General features: G+C 46.4%; 1 protein-coding gene across 1 annotated transcript in view; it reads right to left on the minus strand.

Annotated features, from left to right (window-relative positions):
* The window catches only part of BFSP2 (beaded filament structural protein 2, phakinin), a 59,655-nt gene extending 42,047 nt beyond the window's left edge, over positions 1-17,608 (minus strand). Inside the window, exon 1 of the mRNA XM_006883424.1 lies at positions 17,120-17,608. Within this exon, the coding sequence (XP_006883486.1) occupies positions 17,120-17,608 (489 nt within the window). The remainder of the gene's footprint in view (positions 1-17,119) is intronic.
* Between the last annotated feature and the right edge of the window lie 3,838 nt (positions 17,609-21,446).

A 21,446-nucleotide genomic window follows, 5' to 3' on the forward strand; every position in this document is an offset into this window, starting at 1 on the left:
ACAACAAGAGAATAGGAGTACTAGATGATGTCTGGCTCCTACCACCAGCCACTTAAAAAGGGATCAAAATAGAAAGTCCTGGATAAAAATGGGAGGAAATGTAAAACAAAGCTCACAAACATAAAAAAGCCAGGCTTCTTGGTTGGTCCAATAGAGACTGGAGGAACCTCTGAGACTATGATACTTAGTTACTCTTTCAGCCAGGAGCAAAACTCACAGTTATAGCTCACCATGGAGCTAAACAACAAACAGGTCTATAATGTAATACCATGGAGATGCTCCTCCCAGTAACCAAGTATAAAAGAGCTAACAAGTAGCATTTGCCCATAGATACAGCACAGACTACAGGAAAGGTAGGACAGAGGGATTCTTGGGGAGCAAGTGGGAAAAGTGTCATTTTATTTTGGATATTGTAATTAAATAAAACAGAATGTGTAGAAATGGTTGAATGAGAAACCAATTTGTCTTGTAAACTTTGACCCCCCCAAAAAACATTAAAAACTCAAAATACTGGAGGAAACGGAACTGAAAGAACAGAAGAACAAATTCAAGTTTTTACGCTGAAGGATTCCATGAACAAAAGTTTGAATGATGCATGACACATCAAAAGAAGATACAAAGAATTTAGAGTCGCTGTACCAAAACCATGGGACCATTTCAGGAAGTACCATATATGTTCATGAACCAATAATACTGAAGGAAGAAACCCAGGCTCCATTGATGGCATTGGCATAAAATAAGGCTCCAGGAACTGATGGGACAGCAATTGACATATTTCAGGAAACAGATGCAATCCTGGATATGCTTATCAGTCTCTGCCATCAAATATGGAAGACAGCTACCTGGCCAACTGATTGGAAGAGGTTCATACTTGGTCTTGTTCCCCTAAAACAGGGATTCAACAGTATGTGGAGCTTATTGCACCCTCTCAATATTTCATTCATAGACTCGCTATGAGTCTCCTAGAGAAAGAGAGAGAGATCAGCTGGCCCAGTGAAGAGAAAACAATGTGACCAAGACCAAGGTGGGTGACTTTTAATCCGCGGCCCTTGGGCCTGTCTTTCATTGTTTTTGTTCAAACATTCCTCTAGGTCATATAGCCCTGGTGTACAAGTTGCCGTACGGCGGTCACTTGTGTTGCTGTGAGGCTGAACACTGTGACACTGATGTGTCAAATGCGTTTACGGTTGGCTACCCAATGCGGACAGAGAGTGGGGTGGAGCTCCCTAATTAAAACAAGCTTGGAAGGAGGAGTGACATCCACTTCCATAACAGCTTGCCTCCGGAAACCCTATGAACCTGGAGAGAGGATGAAAGGCACCCAAGCATTGAGGACTCTCCTTCATAGGGTCGCTATGAGTCGCCTGCGACTCGACGGCACTTAACAACAACAACAACAACAACATGAGTCTCCTATGACTAGACGGCACTTAACAACATAGAGATAGACCAGTTTGCCTCGTGGACCAAAAGTGATGCTACCAAGCCAAAGGTGGGTGACTCTAATACATGGCCCTCAGGCCTGTTTTTAATTGTTTTTGGTCATACACTCTTATAGGTCGTATAGCCCTGGTGTGTCCACTTGCCATACAGAGGTAACTTGTAATTGCTGTGAAGCTGAACACTGTGACACTGATGTGTAAGAAGTGATAATGGTTACCCATGATGGTCAGTGTTTGGTGGAGCTCCCCGATGAAAACAAGCTTGGAAGCAGGAGTGGAATCCACTTCTGAAATAGCTTACCTCCGGAAACTCTATGAACCTGGAGAAAGGATGAAAGTCACACAAGTGTTGAGGACTTTCGTTCATAGGGTTGCTATGAGTCTCCTATGACTCGACGGCACTTATCAACAACATCATTAATATTGCATATTGTATGACCTTACTATTACATATCTATAATTATTGTCATTTCTCGAAGTTCATAGAGTTTCCAGAGGCATGCTGTTTAGGAAGGGGATGCCTCTCCTGCTTATAGAAAGGCCTTTGTTCATAGGGTCGTTATGAGTCGTGCTTGACTCGATGGCAATCAAGAACAACAACCACAATCCATATTGAAGGCTTTTGTCTGATCATCTGCAATAGATGCTTCAAGTTTTCTTCACTTTCTGCAAGCAAGATTGTGTCATCAGCATGACACGGGTTATTGATGAGTCTTCCAAACTTGATGCCACGTTCTTCTTCATACAGTCCAACTTCTTGATTGACATACTCAGCATACAGATTGAAAGTTGTTGTTGTTGTTGTTGTGTGTTGTCAAGTTGGAACCAACCCATAGCTGATTCAACAGTGAATTTGCAGAGGCAACAAATGGCACAGGGAGAGATTGCCCATCCTTTGGTGGATTTGCAGCACAGTTTCTTACCACTAGGCTACCAGAGCTCCCTATACAGATAGAATAGGTATGGAGAAAGGATACAACCCTGACACACACCTTTCCTGATTTTAAACAATGCAGTGTTTCCTTGTTCTCTTTGGACAACTGCTTCTTGTCTATGTCTAGGCATAGACACAATTAAGTGTCCTGGGATTTCCATTCTTCTCAATGTTGTACAAAATTTGTTATAATCCCCACAGTCAAATGTCTTTTGCATAGTCAATAAAACATTTTTTTAGTATTCTCTACTCTCAGCCAAAATCTATTTGGTATCAGCAATGATATCTCTGGTGACAGGGCCTCTTTTGAATCCAGTTTTCATTTCCAGCCATTCTCTGTTGATGTACTCTCCTGGCTCTTTTGAATAATCATGCCGATGACACAATCTTGCTTGCAGAAAGGGAAGAAAACTTGAAGTACCTACTGCAGAAAATCAAAGACTTCTTCAATATGAATTACATCAAGAAAACAAAATCCTCACTGTTGGGTCGAGGGGCAATGCCATGATAGATGGAAAAAAGATTGAAGTGGTCAACAATTTCATTTTACTTGAATCTACTTGAATTTACACCCATGTTAGCAGCAGTCAGGAGATCAGGAGACCTATTGCTCTGGGAAAATCTGCAGTCAGGACCCTTTCCAAATTATTGACGAGCAAGGATATTATTCTGAGGGCTAAAGTGAGCCTCATTCAGGCCTTGCTTTTTTCTACCACTTGCCCTGTGTCTGAAAGCTGAACAATAAATGAAGATGACAGAATTGATACCTTTGAGTTGTGCTGTTGGAGTGGAGTACGGAATATCCCATGAACTTCTAAAAGAACAAAGAGGCAATAGGAGTGCTCCTTGGATGCGAGGATGATCAAGTTTCATCTCACGTATTTTGAGTATGTTGCTAGGAGAGGTTATACCTTGGAGAGGGGCAACATGCTTAGGAAGGTGGAAGGACAGTGAAGGAGAGGAAGATCCTTACCCAGGTGAATTGACACAGTGACTGACTGCAGCAATGGTTCAAGCATGTCAGAGACGAGGAGGGTGGCACAGGACCTTAGGACAAGGTTCATATCTACTATTCATAGGGTCACTATGAGTTGTACTTGACTTGATGGCAACTAACAATAACATCTAGGTCCATGGCTGTGCAATCATTTGCACTCAACTATTAACCAAAGTGGTTTGAATCCACCCTCTGGCATTACCAAAAAAGAGTCTGGTAATATACTTGTGTGAGCTATTAAAATCCCTCAGGGTACAGCTTTACCCTGACATGCAAGAGGTCTGCATAACTCAGTGTTGACCCCACGGCAACTCAGGACTGATGGAGACAGTCTGTGTATGGACTGAGTTGAGATTAGATTTTGTGACTTCAAGGGATTGTGGAATTTTTCTCACCTCCAAGTGAGAAGAAAAATCACAAGACCTTCCAAGGTCTCATGCCACAAATGGGCAGGTTAGAGGGGATTTGGGGACAGAGAAAATACAGCTATTCTCACAGCCACATGCCCTGTGTTTTCCTGGTTCCTCATGCTGTTGACATCCATCTCACGCCAGCTCTGAGCTTGGTGCAGATTCAGATCAATATGTAGATTTTTTTCACTCAGCATCCCTTCTAGACCCTAGAGCCCTGCATTCATGAGCCAGTGCCTCCTTCAAAGTTGAATGCCCTCAGTGTCTGGTGCCTAGTAGATCTTCATTCAGTGCTGGGTGAATGAACGGAGTAAAGCAGAATTCTGTACCAGACCCACACTGGCTACCCTGACAAGTATCACACTGTCAAGGCTACTGTGAAGGAGGCAGGGCTGATGCATGTTAAGAACACAAATGATTCAGCATTTATAAGAGACACTATAATTACACCCTCCCAGTCAGAGGAGTGGAGACTATTTGCTGGTGCTACCAAAGCCCTTCTTTGCTTGTACTACAATCAGCACCCTTGGTGCCAACAAGCAAGAAATCAAAAGACGATTTCCACTGGGAAAATCTGTCAGGGATCTCTTCAGACTCCTAAAGAGCAATGTTATCAATGTAAAGACTAAGGAGCATTTGATCCAAGCCTGGATCTTTTCAATTACTTCCGATGCATCTGATAAAGAATACGAATGACAGGAGAGGAATTGATGTCTTTGAGTTGTGGTGTTGGAGAAGAGGACTGAATATCCCATGCACTGCCAAAAGAACAAACAGGTACGTCTTGGAAAGGGTGCAGCCGGAATGCTCCTTGGAGGCAAAGACGACAAAGCTTCTATTCACATACTTTAAACATGTTGTTAAGCGGGGAGCAGTCTTTGGAGGGCACCATGTTTGGAAAGGTGGAGGGTCAGTGGGACAGAAGACCCTCAATGAGATGGATTGATACAGTGACTACAGCAATGGGCTCATGCATATCAGAGATGATGTGGATGGTGTAGAATTGGACAGGGTCCAGAACTGGCGTTCATAGGTTCACTATGAGTAGCAGTTGTCTAATAATAATAATAATAATTATTATTATTATTATTATTATTATTATTTAAATTCTAGAAAACCTTGTGTTGGTGTTGTTGCTGCTGTCAGGTGCCGTTGAGTCAAGTATGACTTGTAACACCCTATGAACAACAGTTCTCCAACAGTTAAAAAGCATCAAGTCTTCTGTTAACTTTATTTATTGTCCAGTTCTCTGTAGCTGGACAACAGAAGACCCCGTGAGGCAGGTGTAATTGCCCTCCCCTGTCCCCAGGCTCTGGACAAAGTATTCAGCGAGCTGAGATTAGAACTGGGGACTCTGACTCCAAACTCGAAGTTTAATCTCAGATCCAAAGCAGCTTGCAGAATGCACTGAAAAAAGCAAAGTGGGGAGTGCAGTTTCCCATCACAAACGGAAGGAGAAGAGACTGGGAACAGGCTTGCTGGCTAATTAATACATGTTAATTAATGTCTCGGAGCACAGGGAAACATGATGGTTCATTAATAATCGCCAGGAAACTGGGGGCTGTCGTGGTCATTCTGAGAGGCGAGGAGCAGCTGCAGGACGGTGTTCACTGTGCATATGACTTCTCAGGATCACGGAGGCGTCAGCGGTGAGGCGATGACTATAGGAATGCAGGACTGGACACTAGCCACGGTTTGTGTGTTAACGAGGTGAATTTGCAGGTAAGACAGTGTCTAGAGCAGCCAGCAGGTGGCAGCACTTCTCAAGGGAACTAAAGGTTCCCTTGGTCACGCTTGTGTGCTCAGTGCAAATGCTCCTTTTTACCTCCTGGCTACTGCAGAAACGAGTTTAAAAGTCATCTACAGGAGCTGGTCCTACAGAAGCTGTTGGCTGGGAGTGGTGAGCACTAGGGTGGAATGTTGATTCCCTAAGGGATGTCAGGCGATGTGATAAGGCTTCCTATTTAAAAACCTTTATTGGTAAGGCAGCATGGCGCTGGAGACCAGTTTGAAAGTCATCTGTAGGGGCTGGTTCTACAGAAGGCACTGGTCTGTGCAGAGGTAACTCTTGGTAACTCTTACTCTACAGAGGTAACTCGTGGTTGCTGTGAAGCTAAAAACTGTGACATTGATGTGCCAAATGCGATAATGGTTACCCATGGAGGACAGTGTTTGTTGGAGATGTCTGATTAAAACAAGCTTGGAAGCAGGAGCGGCATCCACTTCTGAAATAGCTTGCCTCTGGAAACCCTATGAACTTGGAGAAACGATGAAAGTTAAGTAAGTGTTCAGGTCTTTTGTTTATAAGGTCGCTATGAGTCGTCTACGACTTTACGACACTTAACAACAACAACAACAACAACAACTGCAGAGCTGGCTTGAGCAGAGGGTGGCAGGTGACCGAGTGATCCATGTCTTAAATGAATGTAAATAATGATACAAATCTCTATCATTTACAGGGCAAGAGAGGAAGACCCTGGAAGAGATGGATTGATTCGGCGCGGTTTGGGGGTAGGTGTGTCAGAGACAGTAAGGTTGGCTCAGGATAGAGCAGGGTTCAGAGCTCTTGTGCCTAGGGTCGCTATGAGTCTCAAGGGACTCGACGGCATATAACACAACCACAACACCAACATTGATGCTTATCATGACCAATGACGAATCCATGCAAAATGAATCAACTAATTTGATCTCTACAACAACTCATTGGAGTAAATACTAGTTTCTCATTTTTAGGTGAGAACATTTGAATTAGAAGTTAAGAGATTTGTCTTAGAGAGGTAGGTGGATGGGAAAGCCACAGTTTGAAGCTAGTTCTTTTGGAGGCTCTAACTTGAAACATTAACCATCATCTTCCTCCCTCCCTCCCTTTCATTCATTCATTCATTCATTCATTCATTCATTCGTTTTGACTCCCTGTGTGCTTGCTGTTGTGCTGTTAGCGTGGGGAACAGTCAGACCAGAGCTCTGGTAAAATCATTGCTCCATGTGGTAGTTGGAGTCATGGAAACAAGTGCGTCTTATTCCTATGTGTTTGCAGAGAGATATCCTTTTGACCCGATCATCTCATGTAACAGTTAATGAGAATCACAGAGGGGAAGTAATTTGTCCAAAGATACACAGGTGCACCTTAGTCTCTAGACTAAGTGTTTCCAGCTCTGGTGGCTTAGCGGTAAGGAGTTGCGTTGCCAACTCAAAGGGATGCAGTTCGAATCCACAGACCTGTGCTGGTGAGGGTTCTCAGGGCAGTGAGCAGCCCCGGAATTCCAGCAGTGTGGGACTGGACTTGGATGGCCGTGTGTCAGAGGAGAAGCGATTTCTGTGTCTCCAGTACTAAGGAGCTGAGGGTCAGCCAGATAGGAATTCCAGCTGCTGGCTGCTACTTTAAGGCAACGTAGTGGGTTGGTTTGTTTGTGGTTTTCAAAATTTTTCTTTTATACTGGTTTATTTACAAAGTTTGTATACATTGGTTTTCACACGGGAGCATTTCCATTTCCTTCAATCCCCCCTACCAAACTGTGTGACCCTATGATTAACGCCTCCACATCCCACACCCTCGCCCATCATCAGCCCTCTCCTTCTCACCCCCCCTTGGGTCCTCATACTCATTCTACAATAATGGTCTTATATAATATTTGTCCTTATGGGACTGAGTTAGTTCACACAGCATAATGCCCTCCAGACCCTCCCAAGTTAGGCAGTGATTTACAAAATCATTGCTCCTGTGTGCTGTGTAATATTCCATCATGTGAATGTACCACAATTTCTCAATCCATTCGATTGTGGTTGGACATTTGGGCTGTTTCCATGGTCTTGCGATGGTGAATAACACTGCTTATGAACACTGGTGTATAAGACTCTTGTTTGTGGCAACCTAGTGTTTTGTCTCGCGTGCTGTGAGGATGTAATCAGGAGGGACCAGTCGCAGGGGAGAGAGAGAAACATCATGCATGGAAAGGGGGCGGTTAACAACAAAAAGGGAGTCCCCTCAAGAGATGGGTTGCCATGGAAACAACAACAACGTGTGCACGGCAGAGACTGTGAGGCTGGAGCAGAATCAGGCAGTATTTTGTTCATACTGGTTTTTGAAGCCAGGAGACCCAACAACAGCCACCTGACAGGGTTTTGTCATCGTGGATGAGGTGTGAGCTTCTAATCTTCTCAGTATATGCTTGTCTAGCCAATTTCTTCTCCAGCACCACAACTCAAAGGCATGGATTCTTCTTCTATCATCCTGAGTCATTGTGCAGCTCTCTGATGCATAGCAAGTAATTGCAAAGACCATGGCCTGGATCAGGTGCACCTTAGTCTCTAGACTGATGTCCTTGCTCTCTAGTACTCTTGGAGAGGTCCCTGACTACAGTTGGAGAAGATTATTGAATATATGATGGACTGCTAAGAGAACAAACAGGTCTGTCCTTGAGAGGGTGAAAGCAGGCTTCTCCTTGGAGGCAAGGATTTTGAAGCTTTGTCGGACATATTTTGAGCATGCTGCCAGGAGGAACCAGTGCTTGGAGAAGGACATTATGCTTGGAAGGTTGGAGGGACAGTGCAGAAAAGGAAGACCCTGGATAAAATAGATTGACTCAGTAACTGGGGTAATGGGGGTAGGTGTGTCAGAGACAATGAAATTGGTTTAATATAGAGCAGGGTTCCAAGCTATTGTACGTAGGGTCACAGCAACTCAAAGGCACTCAACAACAACAACAACAACAATAGTCAATTTCTTCCAGTTGTCTAGGCCTGGAATATACTTGGATAAGGGTTGTTGTTGTTGTTGTTGTTAGGTGCCATCGACTTGAATACAACTCACAGTAACCCTATGAACAACAGACCTAAACCCTGTCCTATCCTGTGCCATTCTCATCATCTCTGACATACTTGAACCCAATGCTGCTGTCGCTTTGTCAAACCACCTCAATCACCCAACACAAACTCAAATCTCTTAAGAAACTCCTTCTAATTCCCACTTCTTGCAATGTCAATAGTTTTTCTAGCATGCCTTTCCCTTGCTGCAGTGAGTAAGAAACACCATTTGTCTTTTTTACGAAGATGGCACCAAAAGCAAAGAAGGAAGCCCCTGCCCCTCCCGAAACCGAAGCCAAAGCAAAGGCGTTAAAGGCCGAGAAGGCGTCCTGAAGGGCATGCACAGCCAAAAAAAAAAAAGAAGATCCGCACGTCACCCAAATTCTGGCAGCCTAAGACACTGAGACTCCGAAGGCAGCCCAAGTACCCCCGGAAAAGCAACCCCAGGAGAAACAAGCTTGACCCCTATGTCATTATCAAATTTCTCCTGACCACTGAGTCAGCCATGAAGGAGATACAAGATAACAACACACTTGTGTTCATTGTGGATGTCAAGGCCAACAAGCACCAAATCAAATGAGCTGTAAAGAAGCTCTGTGACATTGATGTGGCCAAGGTCAACACCTTGATTAGGCCTGATGGAGAGAAGGCCTATGTTCGACTTGCTCCTGACTATGATGCTTTGGATGTTGCCAGCAAAATTGGGATCATCTAAACTGAGTCCAACTGGCTAATTCTAAATACAGATTTTTCTCACCATTAAAAAAAAAAGAAGAAGGAAAGAAGCCTCACTTTGTCTGTCATACTTTGGACATGTTGCAAGAGGAACCAGTCGTTGGATAAAGGAAGTCGTGCTTGGGAGGGTGGACAGAGCAGGAGAGGAAGACCGTCTATGAGGTGGATTGATTCAGTGACTTGGGTAATGGGGTTATGTGTGTCAAAGGCAGTGAGATTGGCACAGGCTAGAGCAGGGTTTAGGGCTGTTGTACATAGGGTTGCTAAGAGTCGCAGGTGATTTGACAGCACATAACAACAACCACTTGTGTCTACTTCTCCTGGGCCTTTGGGTGTAGGCTGCACCATGCACACACCCCACTACAGACCCATGGGGATCCCACTCCCGCGTGGCCTCTCACCACCTCTTACCCACCACTTTCAGCTCAAGTCGACCCTACAGGGCATTGATGCCTTTGAGTTGAAATGTTAGAGAATAGCACTGAATATCCCATAGACTACAGAACACTGAAACAGATATGTTTAGGGAAAAGTTCAGCCAGAGTGCTCCTTGGAAGCAAGGATGGAGAAGTTCTTCTCACCTGATTTGGACATGTTGCTAGGAGAGTCTATTCCTTGGAAACAGACATCACGCCAGGAAGGTGGAGGGTCAACAAAAGAGACAAAGAATCTCAACGAGACCGACACAGTGACTGCAGCAATGGGCTTAAGTGTGTCAGAGACGGAGAGGCTGGATCAGGATAGGCCAGGATTTGCATCTGTCCCTGGCAGACGTGCATATCCTGTGTGGAGTGACGCCCATAGCCTGTGGGGCCTGTGCCAAAAGAACAAAGCAGCCTGGCTAGAGGTGACGGAAAGGCCAACCGATTTACTTTCTGAAACCCAGCTTTGGAACACCCTCTGGTGCCCAGTTCTGCTCTGGATATCCTCTGGATGCAAAGAACTGCTTTGGGAGTTGGCCCTGAGCAGGAACAAGGCCAGGGTCTCTCTCCAGGACGTTGAGGATGAACACGTGGTGGGGTGATGGGCTGCTGACAGGAAGGAAGGTCTCTGGTGACTCCCACCAATCGGTTCAATGGGAGAAAGGCTCAGACTGCATCTGCTAAGATTTGTGGTCTCAGAGCATCTTCATGGGGCTTGAAGGCAGCACGTTTGGTTTCACAGCTGGCAGTGGGGAATGGTGGTGTCTGGGAGTGCAAAGGGCTGGAGGGGAGAGGGATGTGGATAGGGCGCTGGGGAGGCCTGGGGGGAGGGGGGTGGAGCTGAGCAGTTAGAATTCAGGCTGAGCGTTTGGCCTCCTGTATAATTTTGCCCAGAACCTTCCAGAGGGACCTTTTCTCCCTTCAGGCAATTCCTCTCTTCCTACTAAAGTGTTTCCCCTTAAGACTTATTTAGGTGGCTTTTTTTTTTTTTGGCTGGCCTTTGAAAGAAATTGCAGCTAAAAATGACAAGTAGTTTTCCAACAGCAAGTCTGTTTTGTAACGGTCTCTTCCACTCTCTGCACTCTGCTTTTCGTAACTTCTCGTTTTTGCTGAACACGCCGTTTGTGACAGGCAGCTCTCCTAACTCGTTTACGACCAGATGAACGAGGCTTTATGTGAATTTCCCCAGCCCAGGGCTCCGTGGGTCAGCAAAAACCCGCTGGGGAAAGGCCAGGGTCCCTGAATAAGAGTCTGCCTGGTCCAGCCATTCTTCCGACAAGTCCCCATAAAGAGCCACTACATTAATCGCTCACACTTGTGCCAGATGTTGGATTAAGTTGTTTTTTTGAGCCCCCAAACGATTTTTATTGGGTTCCAGATTTAGTTGGTAATATGTTTCCTTAGATCCTGTCAATCCTGGCTGAAGTAAGTAACATTCACCCAGAACAAAACCAAATTTGCAACATCTGTTTTTAAAAACAAAACAAATCAACCCCCAAGAAACACCGTCAAATTACAAAGAAATCAGGAGATCATGTCAGTGAATGAGGAAATCCTGTCAGCTATCTGGATTAGTCAAGAACATAGAGCTTGAGTCTAAAAGAGGGGGGAGATGACAGCTCATGGTTGGAGTATCCTCAAAATGAGAATCTCAGATTAGGAGGGGAAAAGATTGGGGAGATTGCTACTTGAATTGACATCTTTCCTCGTTAGAACATCAGGGAAGTCCCAGCAGATCTCCCCAACGTAACACACCTTTTGATTTCTTGACTGCTGCTACCATGAGTGTTGAGAGGAGATCCAAGTGAAATGAGATCATTGACAACTTCAGTCTTTTTTTTCTTCTGTGATGTTGTTGCCTATTCGTCCCTCTCGTATACCCCATTCACAACAATGCATATCACACAATCTTCCTAAAAAACCTCAGCCATTGAAAACCCAGTGGACACAAGTCTATTCTGATACATACAGTGTCCCCGTTAGTCCAAATCTACGCAAAGCCCACTGATGGTTTCAGTAGTGGTCTTTGGAGTGGCCGAGGTGATCCGTAGGCAGGGAGCAGAAAGAAGCCCTATGGGACAGGACTCCATCTCTATTTTCGTGAGCAATTTGGCTCCAGCCCAAACATAACTCCATTTGCCAAAATAAGACCTTCTTACTCCTAAAGAGCAATGGTGTCAGTCTAGAGATTAAGGTGCACCTGATCCAGGTCATGGTCTTCGCAATTACTTGCTACGCATCAGAGAGCTGAATAATGACTAAAGGTGACAGAAGAGGAATCGATGCCTTTGAGTTATGGTGTTAGAGTATTGAAGATCCCATGGACAACCATGTATGTATTTCTATTTTTTGCCTAAAAATTGGAGTTCCTGATTCCTTAGGAAAAGTTTGTGTGGCATCTGGGTGAATGCAATTGTCTGGCAGATGCTAGAACATCGGAGCATTCCAACAGCTTGTCATTATATGTCACTGAGTCAGAACCAACCCATAGGAGACCTTCTGGCATGTTTTCAGAGGCAGTCTATCGCTCGAGACAATATTGTCCATTTTTCTCTCGCAGAACAGCAGGTGGATTTGAACCACGTGCATTTGAGATGGTAGTGCCCTGTCTTACCACTCAGCTACCAGAGAGTATTTGACACCAGGGCTACTGGGAGCATGATGGAGAAGTGACGTCTGGTAGATTTGACAGGATTTAAGGTTCTGAGCCTTTGTGCAGCCAGACGGAAACAAGCGGAGCAGTTTTGCCAGAAGAGAAAGCCTTAGAGGACAGCACTGTAGAGCAAATGACCTGTGTGGTCAGCCGGGCAGCGGCAGGGGAAATGAGGGGGATCAGCCTGGGATGAAATGGGAGGCTGGAGGGCTGATGGGGACTGTGTGCATCCAAGCAAGACAGGGTGATCTCCTCACAGAGTTATGTGCTTGGCTCTGAGGGCAAGAGGGCAGAGCCCACATCTCCTGACTGTGTTAGGAGACATTTAGCTCAGAGGGACCCAAAGCCCAGCTCTAGAAGCGGGAAGAAGCCAGCTACCCACACAGAGAGCAGATCTGAAGTGCAGTGCTGACCGAGGTCCAGACCAGGCATGACAGATGGGCTTGGCCCCTGCAGGACCAACTCCAAAAGCACGAGGGACCTGGCCTGTTTGTACTGACCAGTGCAATAATCAACTCAATAGCAGTGAGGTGTTTTTTGGTTTTTTTTCTTCTCATGTGACTATTTAAAATGTACTAGGTTCCAGTGTCATCTGAATAATGCAGGTTGTTGATGAGTTTTTCCACCAATCTTGATGCCACATTCCTCCTCATAATCAGACTGGAGCCTAAGGTGCTCCTGATTCAGGCCATGGTCGATGCGATTATTTGCTATGCATCAGAGAGTTGGACAGTGACTACAGATGATAGGAGAATTGATGCCTTTGAGCTGTGGTGCTGGAGCAGAGTATTGAATATACCATAGACTGCTAGGAGAACAAACAGATTCATTCTAGAGAGGGTGAGTCCAGGCTGCTCCTTGGAGGCAAGGATTCTGAAGCTTCGTCTGACATACTTTGGACATGTTGCAAGGAGGAACCAGTCCTTGGAGAGGGATGTCATGCTTGGGAGAGTGGAGGAACAGCGCAGGAGAGGAAGACCCTCGAGATGGATTGATTCAGTGACTGGGGTAAGGGGGGGTAGGTGTGTCAGAGACAATAAGATTGGCACAGGATAGAGCAGAGTTTAGAGCTGTTGTATACAGGGTCGCTATGATTCACAAGTGACTCAAAGGCACATAACAACAACAACAGGCTCTGGTGATGTAGTGGTAAGCAACTGCATTATAATCCCAGGTTCCCACTAGCTGCTCTGTGGGAGAAGGATGGACAATCTTCTCCTTTGCTGTTTAAAGCCTCTGAAAACACTTTGGAGGGTGAACTGTGGGTTGGCCCTGACTCGATGGCACACAATTGTTGTTTGTTGTTGTTATGTGCCGTTGAGTCGTTTGCGACTCATAACGACCCTATGTACAACAGCCCTAAACCCTGCTCTATCCTGTGCCAATCGCACTGCCTCTGACGCACCCATCCCGATTACCGCAGTCACTGAATCAGTCCACCTTATAGAGGGCCTTCCCCTCTTGCACCATCCCTCCACCCTCCCAAGCATGATGTCCCTCTCCAAGGACCTGTCCCTCCTGGCAACATGCCCAAATAGCAACATTTAAAATGCAAGTGAAAGAAAATGAATGAAATCAAAGAGTCCAATTCTTCATTTGCACTGGCTGCATTTCTAGTGTGAGATAGTCCCAGGTGGCCACCAGGAACACCCTACAACAGATAGAGGACAGACTTATCTTTACAGAAGTTTCTGCTGACTGGAACTCTTTGTTGCTAAGTGTCATCGAGTTGCCTGCGTCTCATAGCGACCCCATACACATCAGCTCTGAACCCCCATACACATCAGCTCTGTACCCTGCCCTATCCTGAGCCAATCTCATTGTCTCCGACAGAAGTAATCTCATTCTTCTAGTCACTGAGTCAATTGGCTGCCATGCGTTTCAGAGGAGAGCTGCTTTCCATAGGATTTCTGGTGGCTGTGATTTTGAGGAGAAGGAGCCCTGTTCAGATGCTCACATGCTAATTCAAAGTCGGTGGTTCACACCTTCCAGCTTTTCCCTGGAAAGAAGATGAAATAGTCTTCTCTTGTGAAGGTTTCAGCTTTGAAATCTCTATGGGGCACATGGGGTCTGTGAGTTGGAATCAACTAAACAGAGGTGGGTTTTATCTTCGAGAACAAGATGACAAGTACTGCCCTCTGCTGAGTGCATTAAAAAGGGCAGCTTGTTGATTAGGCTGAGGCTAAACTCTTCAAACTTGCATCCTCCAGACACCTTAAAGTATCTCACAAAACAAAGCGGGTTGTTTTGATTACGTGTCAAAATGATAACATCTACGGCACATTGAATTAAATAAGGTTGTTGTTATGTGCTGTCCAATCGCTTGTGACTCATAGTGACCCTGTATACAACAGCTCTGAACCCTGCTCTGTCCTGAGCCAACCTCATTGTCTACCCACATCTACCCACCTTACCCCAGTCACTGAATCAATCCATCTAAGCCAGATTCTTTCTCTCTTTAACTCTTTCTCCACTCTTCTAAGCATAACGTCCTTCTCCAAGGTCTGGCCCCTCCTTGTAGCAAGCCCAAAGTATGTCAGATGAAATCCTTCAAAATCCTTTCCTCCAAGGAGCAGCCTGATTTCACCCTCTCTAGGATGAACTTGTTTGTTTTCCTAGAGGTCCATGGTGCATTCAATTCTCTTCTCCAGCATCCCAGCTCAAAACCATCAATTCTTCTTCTATCATCCCTAGTCATTGTCCATCTCTCTGAATAAAGTGGAGCACTAAAATGAACTTTATCTGTTTCTGTTTACTTCTTAGTGATAAGAAATTGTGCTGCCAACCCAAAGGCACACAGTTCAAATCCACCAGCTGCTCCGAAGGAGAAAGATGGGCAAACTCCTCCCATGTGATCTGTTGTTGTTAAGTGCCATCAAATTGCCTGCGACTCACAGTGACCCTACGAACAATTGCTCTGAATCCTACCCTATCCTAAACCAATCTCACCGTCTCTGACACACCTGCCCCCATTGTCCCAGCAGTCACTGTGTCAATCCATTTCATCCAGGGTCTTACTCTTTTGTCCTGACCTTCTACCCTTCCAAGCATGATGTCCTTCTCCAAGGACTGGTCCCTCTTGGCGACATGCCCAAAGCACATGAGACAGAGTTGTAAAACGTGATTTATTGCCTCTGAAAACCTGCTGGAGGGTCAGCTATGAGTTAGTGTCTCCTCAACAGCACACAACACAACAATAGAAATACGAGGCTTGAGTAGGACAGAGATCATGAAGACAACTCAAGATAGGGCAAGGTTTTGATCTGCTGTTTTTTGGGTCAATGTGAGTAGTAGTCATTGGAGGACAACTACCTCTGTGGCTGGTGTTACATTTCCCCTGGGCAGCGCTGTGACAGATGTCCGCAGGAACTCTCTCCATCTCCCCACTGTTTATAATACCACATCCATCCGTTTGTATTGAATTTGATGCTGACTACAAAAATCCTTTCTTTTCAGGAAGGGTTGACGCAGTCATCCCGGAATCACGGGACAAGTGCAAGCTTCAATGGTGGAAAATTTCAGGTTTCGATGTGAGGTCTGACCCTCTCGTCATTGTGTGACCTTAAACAAGGAATTTAAATTCTTGGACCTTCTCTGTGTTCTCCTCTGAAAAGGGAATTTCCTGGTGGATTCCCTGCATATGCTGTTGAACCTCGTGGGGGGAAAAGTGCTCCTTTTCAATGGCTGTTACTTTCTTTATTGACCATTGTTGTTGTTGCTGTGTGCTGTCAGGTCACTGCTGACTCGTAGCAACCCCGGGTACAACAGATCGAATCCTGCCTGATCCTGTGTCATCCTGGCCATCTAAGTTGTGCATTGTACTCACTATGTCACTCCCTATCATTGCTGGTCTTTTCTTTGCTAACTCTCTACTTTTCCCAGTGTCCTTTTTTTTCCAAGGACTGGTCCCTCCTGAAAACATGCCCCAAATACGTGAGACCAGGTTTGCAGTATTTTTAGTATGAAGGTGTTAAGAGTTCATGGTCAATTTCTCCAGCCTTGCATCACTTGACCTCCGTCCCCTTCCCCAGTACTCAGGCACTCTGATAACGACCCTGCAGACGGTGCAATGCACGGGCTTCAGTGTCAGCTCTCGGGGGGCATCTGCAAAATGGACAAGTCTAAGCTCAGCCTGTTTCTTTGTTGTTGTATCCCTCTCACTCCCATGCCTGCGCTGGGCTGGAGTGAGGAGGTCAACAGGTCTGGAACTCAGGGCAAAGTGTGGGCTTCCTGAGCTTCCAGCTGATGCCCGTTTGAACCTAGCCACAGATGGCTGGGGATGAGTTGACCAGAACCCAACCAGATGAAGAGAAGATGACTATGCTGTGAGCGAGGGTCGATTGCTGCAACTTGATGGCTTTCTCTGGACTGCACTGTGGATACAGCTGCTCAAAGTTTCCAAGCTGAACTGAGGAACCTTTAGCAAAATGCACATAATTGTTCCCTCAGAGTATTGGTTTGACAGGCATGTGCAAATCAGTAATTTGTTATCTAAAAGGGGAATATTAGTGCATGAGGCATGATGCAGCTGGCTTACAAGCTTTCCCGAAAGCAGCTATTAGGATAATTGCAAGGGAGGGGAACGTCCCACAATATAAATGAATGAACTATGATATCAATCACAGACTGTGTAAAGAACAATGTATATATGTGAAACACAATGTATATGAATGATCCAAATGTTAATTTTTTAAAAAAGAATAAAAACAATCCCGACACTCACCTGCTGGCAACTGCTAGCCCAGGAGGTTCGGAGGGCCCCCCAGCCTCCGGAGGCTGTGGCCCTGCTCTCCATATGCATCCGGAGCTCCGCTTCCAGCTCCCGGCTGACCTGCTCCAGGGCGCGCACCTTGGCCATGTATTCCACCAGGCAGCCCCCCAAGTCCTCAACAGCACCGTGGTCCCCTTCGAGACCCGCCGCGGGCACAGCGGCCAGGCCCGTGCTCTGCAGGCCTTGTAAGAAGACACTGCTAATGCCCAGCGCCCGGCAGGTCACACGGGCACCGGGGTTGCCTATGCACCCAGCGGGCAGCAGCCCTGCGTAGGTCACAGGTGATCGGATCAGGTCACCCCTGACATTGACCCTGGAGCTCGGGGTACTCTCTAGGGGAGATGATGACGGAGTCCCTCCAAAGGATGGCCGGCGTCTCTGGAGGGCCATGCTGGAGGTGGTACTGGCGGGGGCTTCCACCACCACCCGCCTCTCACTCATCGCCTCTCCTGCCTCTGCCGTGCCCGGCGGGTTCGCTGAGCCCAGTGGCTTTAGGATTCGAGCCCCAGCGTCCCTGTGGCCTGCTCACACGCCTCTCTGGAAACCACCCTCCCCTTCCAGGCTGCTTTTGTTTGCTGCTTCTATTCCATTCCAGCATCCACTGAGCTGAAAGGGAATCAGGCCTCGGCCAGGACTGTGTTCAGATGAGCACTGTGCATTCTCTGAGGTTCACGTGCCCTCCCTGCCAGATTGTTCAGCTGGTGGGGGTGGGGGAGGGCTAGCTCAGTGCAGCCTGTGGGGGTGGTTCGTTGAGTTTGGACAGTTGGGCCCTGTGGGTTGACACGTTTACTATCTGTTGTTGTTGTTGTGTACCATTGAGTTGGAATTGATGCATAGCTGACCTTCCAGTGGGTTTTCTCAGTAAAAGTGCAGGAAATCGCACAGGAGGAGGTTGTCCAACTTTCTCCCAACGAGCAGCTGATAGAGCCAAATGACGCACCTTTAGGATTTGATGCACTGAAATCAAATCCCAAAGGAGTGTGGCCTCTGAGAGCTGGACAATGACGAAGGATGACAGAGGAAGAGTTGAGGCCTTTGAGCTGTGGTGTTATGGAAGCGTGCTGAAGATCCCACGCGCTGACCAAACAGCTAACAAGAACGTCCTGGAAGAAGGTGCAGCCAGACTGCTCCTTGGATGCAAAGATGGCCAAGGTTGTCTCACTTCTCTGGGCATGTTGCTAGGAGAGGTCATTCCTTGGAGCGGGACATCACGCTTGGGAAGATGGAAGGATGACAAAGGATGGGAAGACCCTCAACTAGATGGATTGACAGTGACCACAACGGGATCTCGTGTGCCAGAGAGGGCGAGGATGGCACAGCATAGAACAGGATTCACATCTGTTGTTCCCAGGGTCTCTGTGAAGTGTAGTTGATGGCACTTAAGAACATCACAACGTTTGGATGGCAACACAACTCCTTACCACGAGGCCACCAGAACTCCCTTTACTGCCTAAGGGAAAACAAAATAGGTCTCAAGCGGTCCCATTTCACAGATGACTAAACTGAGGTGCAAGGATGTGAGCTCCTAAGTCTAGTGATTGAGGAGCTGAGCCAACACTCCATCTAGGGTCTCAGGACCCATCTCGGCGCCTGTTTGTGCTGACGGTCTGAATGTGCACGTGGGTCCATGCAGAAAAGAGGATGGGGCTGAATACCAACCAGTATGGAGAGAGAGAGAGAGAAGCTGGACAAGCAATAAGGATGACAGTGGACGATTTGATGCCTGTGAGCTGTGCTGTTGGAGAAGAGCACTGACCAGCCCATGGACGGCCAAAACAACAAACAAATACGTCTGGAGAAGGTGCAGCCAGAGTGCTCCTTGGAGGCAAAGATGGTGAAGATGGCCTCATTTCTCAAGAAAAACAAACTCCCACTGTTGCTTCCTTGAGCCTCCTCCAGCATTCAGAAGCTTTTAATCCCTCCCTAGATCCTTCCTCCACTTCTCTTTTTCTCTCTATCTGTTGACACTCTTTCCTGGGGGCAAAGCGGAAATATCTGTCTTCAGGTGACTCTTCCTTGAGGTGGAAGGTGTCTTCAGAGAAACCTGGGGAGCTGGTGGAGGGGACATTGAGCTGAACGGGCACTGGCTTTGCTACTCATGAGCTGTGTGGTCCTGGCCAAAGCGCCTTTACCTCTCTGGGCCTTATTTTCCACCCATTGGCCAGAGCTGGCTTTGACGGGCTGTAGAGAAAGGAACACGAGCAAATGTGGGTCCCACACTTGTTGGGCACTTTTAATACTACACCTCTTTCTTCATTTATTGGAAGACAAGAAGATTCGTTTTCCAGTTAACTGTCTAAGAGACCTCCAAGTTGGGATTGGGTGGACATCCACTCCCGTGAGTCGCCTCAGTCAATTCTCCAGGGCCAGGAAGGAGTCCCCAATGCAAGGTATGACAACCCCAGACAACCTCCCCTCCGTCTAAGTCTTACTCTGGAGAAATTGGGTAATAAAATCCTAGGACAGAGTATTTGTCCTTGATTCTGCAATGTGGGAACAAATAATAGGTGAGAGAAGAGAAAAGGAGTCAACTTGTAATGAGTAGGGATCCACCCCACGCATGACCTCCCCACGTTATCTCATTGGCTTCTCAGTTCAACGACTCACTCACTCACTCACTGCTGTAGAGTCATGGGACTGACCTGTGGCTCACCCTCCATCGGGTTTCTGAGGCTGTAAATCACACAGGAGGAGACTATTGGTCTCTCTTTCGGAGAGCCTCTGCTGGATTCGAACCACTAGAGAGGAGCGGTCTTTGATTAGCAGTGCGGCTCCCTCTGGACCAGAATCCACCATAGTCCACCCCATTAAGACGCACCTGACCCGATCCATCATCTTTTCAGGTACTTCCTATGTATCTGAAAGTTGGACAATGAATGAGGATGACAGAGCACGAATTGATTCCTTTGAGTTGTGGTATTGGAGAAAGGGGCCGAATTATCCCAGGAACTGCCTGCAGAACAAAGCAGTATGTCTTGGAGAAAGTGCAGCCAGGGAGCTCTTTAGTGGTAAGGATGTTGTTAGGAAAGGCTAGCCCTTGGAAGAAGGCACCGTGCTGGGAAAGATAGAAGGTCAATGAATGAGAGGAAGAACCTCAAAGAGATTAACTGACACAGTGGTTATAACAATTAACTCAAGAATATCAGGGATCATGAGGATGGTACAGGAGAGAGCAAGGTTCAGATCTCTTGTTTATAGGGTCATTATGTGCTTCAGCCGACTAGACAGTGTCTAACAACAACAAGGACAACAAGAAGGGGGCAGCAGTCAAATCAAAAGACATGTTTCATTAGCAGATTAGCTGTCAAGGATTTCTTCAAAATGTTAACGAGCAAGGATGTCAGCTTAAAGGGTAAGATGTGCCTGATCCAAGGTATGGTGTTTTCAAGTGCTTCATATATGCATCTGAAACGTAGACAGTGAGTAAGGATGACAGAAGAAGGATCGATGCCTTTGAATTGTGGTGCTGGAGAACAGTGCGGAATAGCCCACAGAATGCCAAGAAAACAAAGTTCATTCTGGAAAGGGTGAAACCAGGCTGCTCCTTGGAGGCGAGTATTCTGAAGCTTCATCTGACATACTTTTGGACATGTTGCAAGAAGGGACCAGTCCTTGATGAGAGACATGTTTGGGAGGGTGGAGGGACAGCGCAGGAGAGAAAGACCCTTAATGAGGTGGATTGATTCAGTGACTTGGGGAATGGGGATAGGTGTGTTGGAGACAATAAGATTGGCACAGGACAGAACAGGGTTTAGGGCTGTTGCACATAGGGTAGCTATGACACATAACAACAACAACAACAATAACATCTTTGGGGAGGTACAACCAGGGTGCTTCTTAGAGGCAAGATCAGCGAGTCTTTGTCTCAAATACTGTGGACATGTTTTCAGGAAGGGCAGCCCTTGAAAAAAGAAATCATGTGTACAAATTCAAATTTGAGTAATAGCAACTGAACAATTGTTGTTCTTTGCTGTTGTTAAGTGCTGTCGAGTCATAGGCAATTCATAGCTAGCCTAGAATGAAAGACCTGAACACTTGGATAACTTTCATAATTTCTCCAGGTTCATAAAGTTCTGGAGGCAAGCTATTTCAGAAGTGGATGCCACTCCTGCTTCTAAACTTGTTTTAATCGGGGAGCTCCACCAAACACCGTCCACCATGGGTAACCATTATTGCATTTGACACATCAGTGTCACAGTGTTCAGCTTCACAGCAACCATAAGTTACCTCTGTACAGCAAGTGGACAGATCAGGGTTATACGATCTAGAAGAATGTTTG

This window comes from Elephantulus edwardii, unplaced genomic scaffold (assembly GCF_000299155.1).
Source record: "Elephantulus edwardii isolate Elephantulus edwardi_28Jun2011 unplaced genomic scaffold, EleEdw1.0 scaffold00027, whole genome shotgun sequence".
NCBI classification, from domain to species: Eukaryota; Metazoa; Chordata; class Mammalia; order Macroscelidea; family Macroscelididae; genus Elephantulus; species Elephantulus edwardii.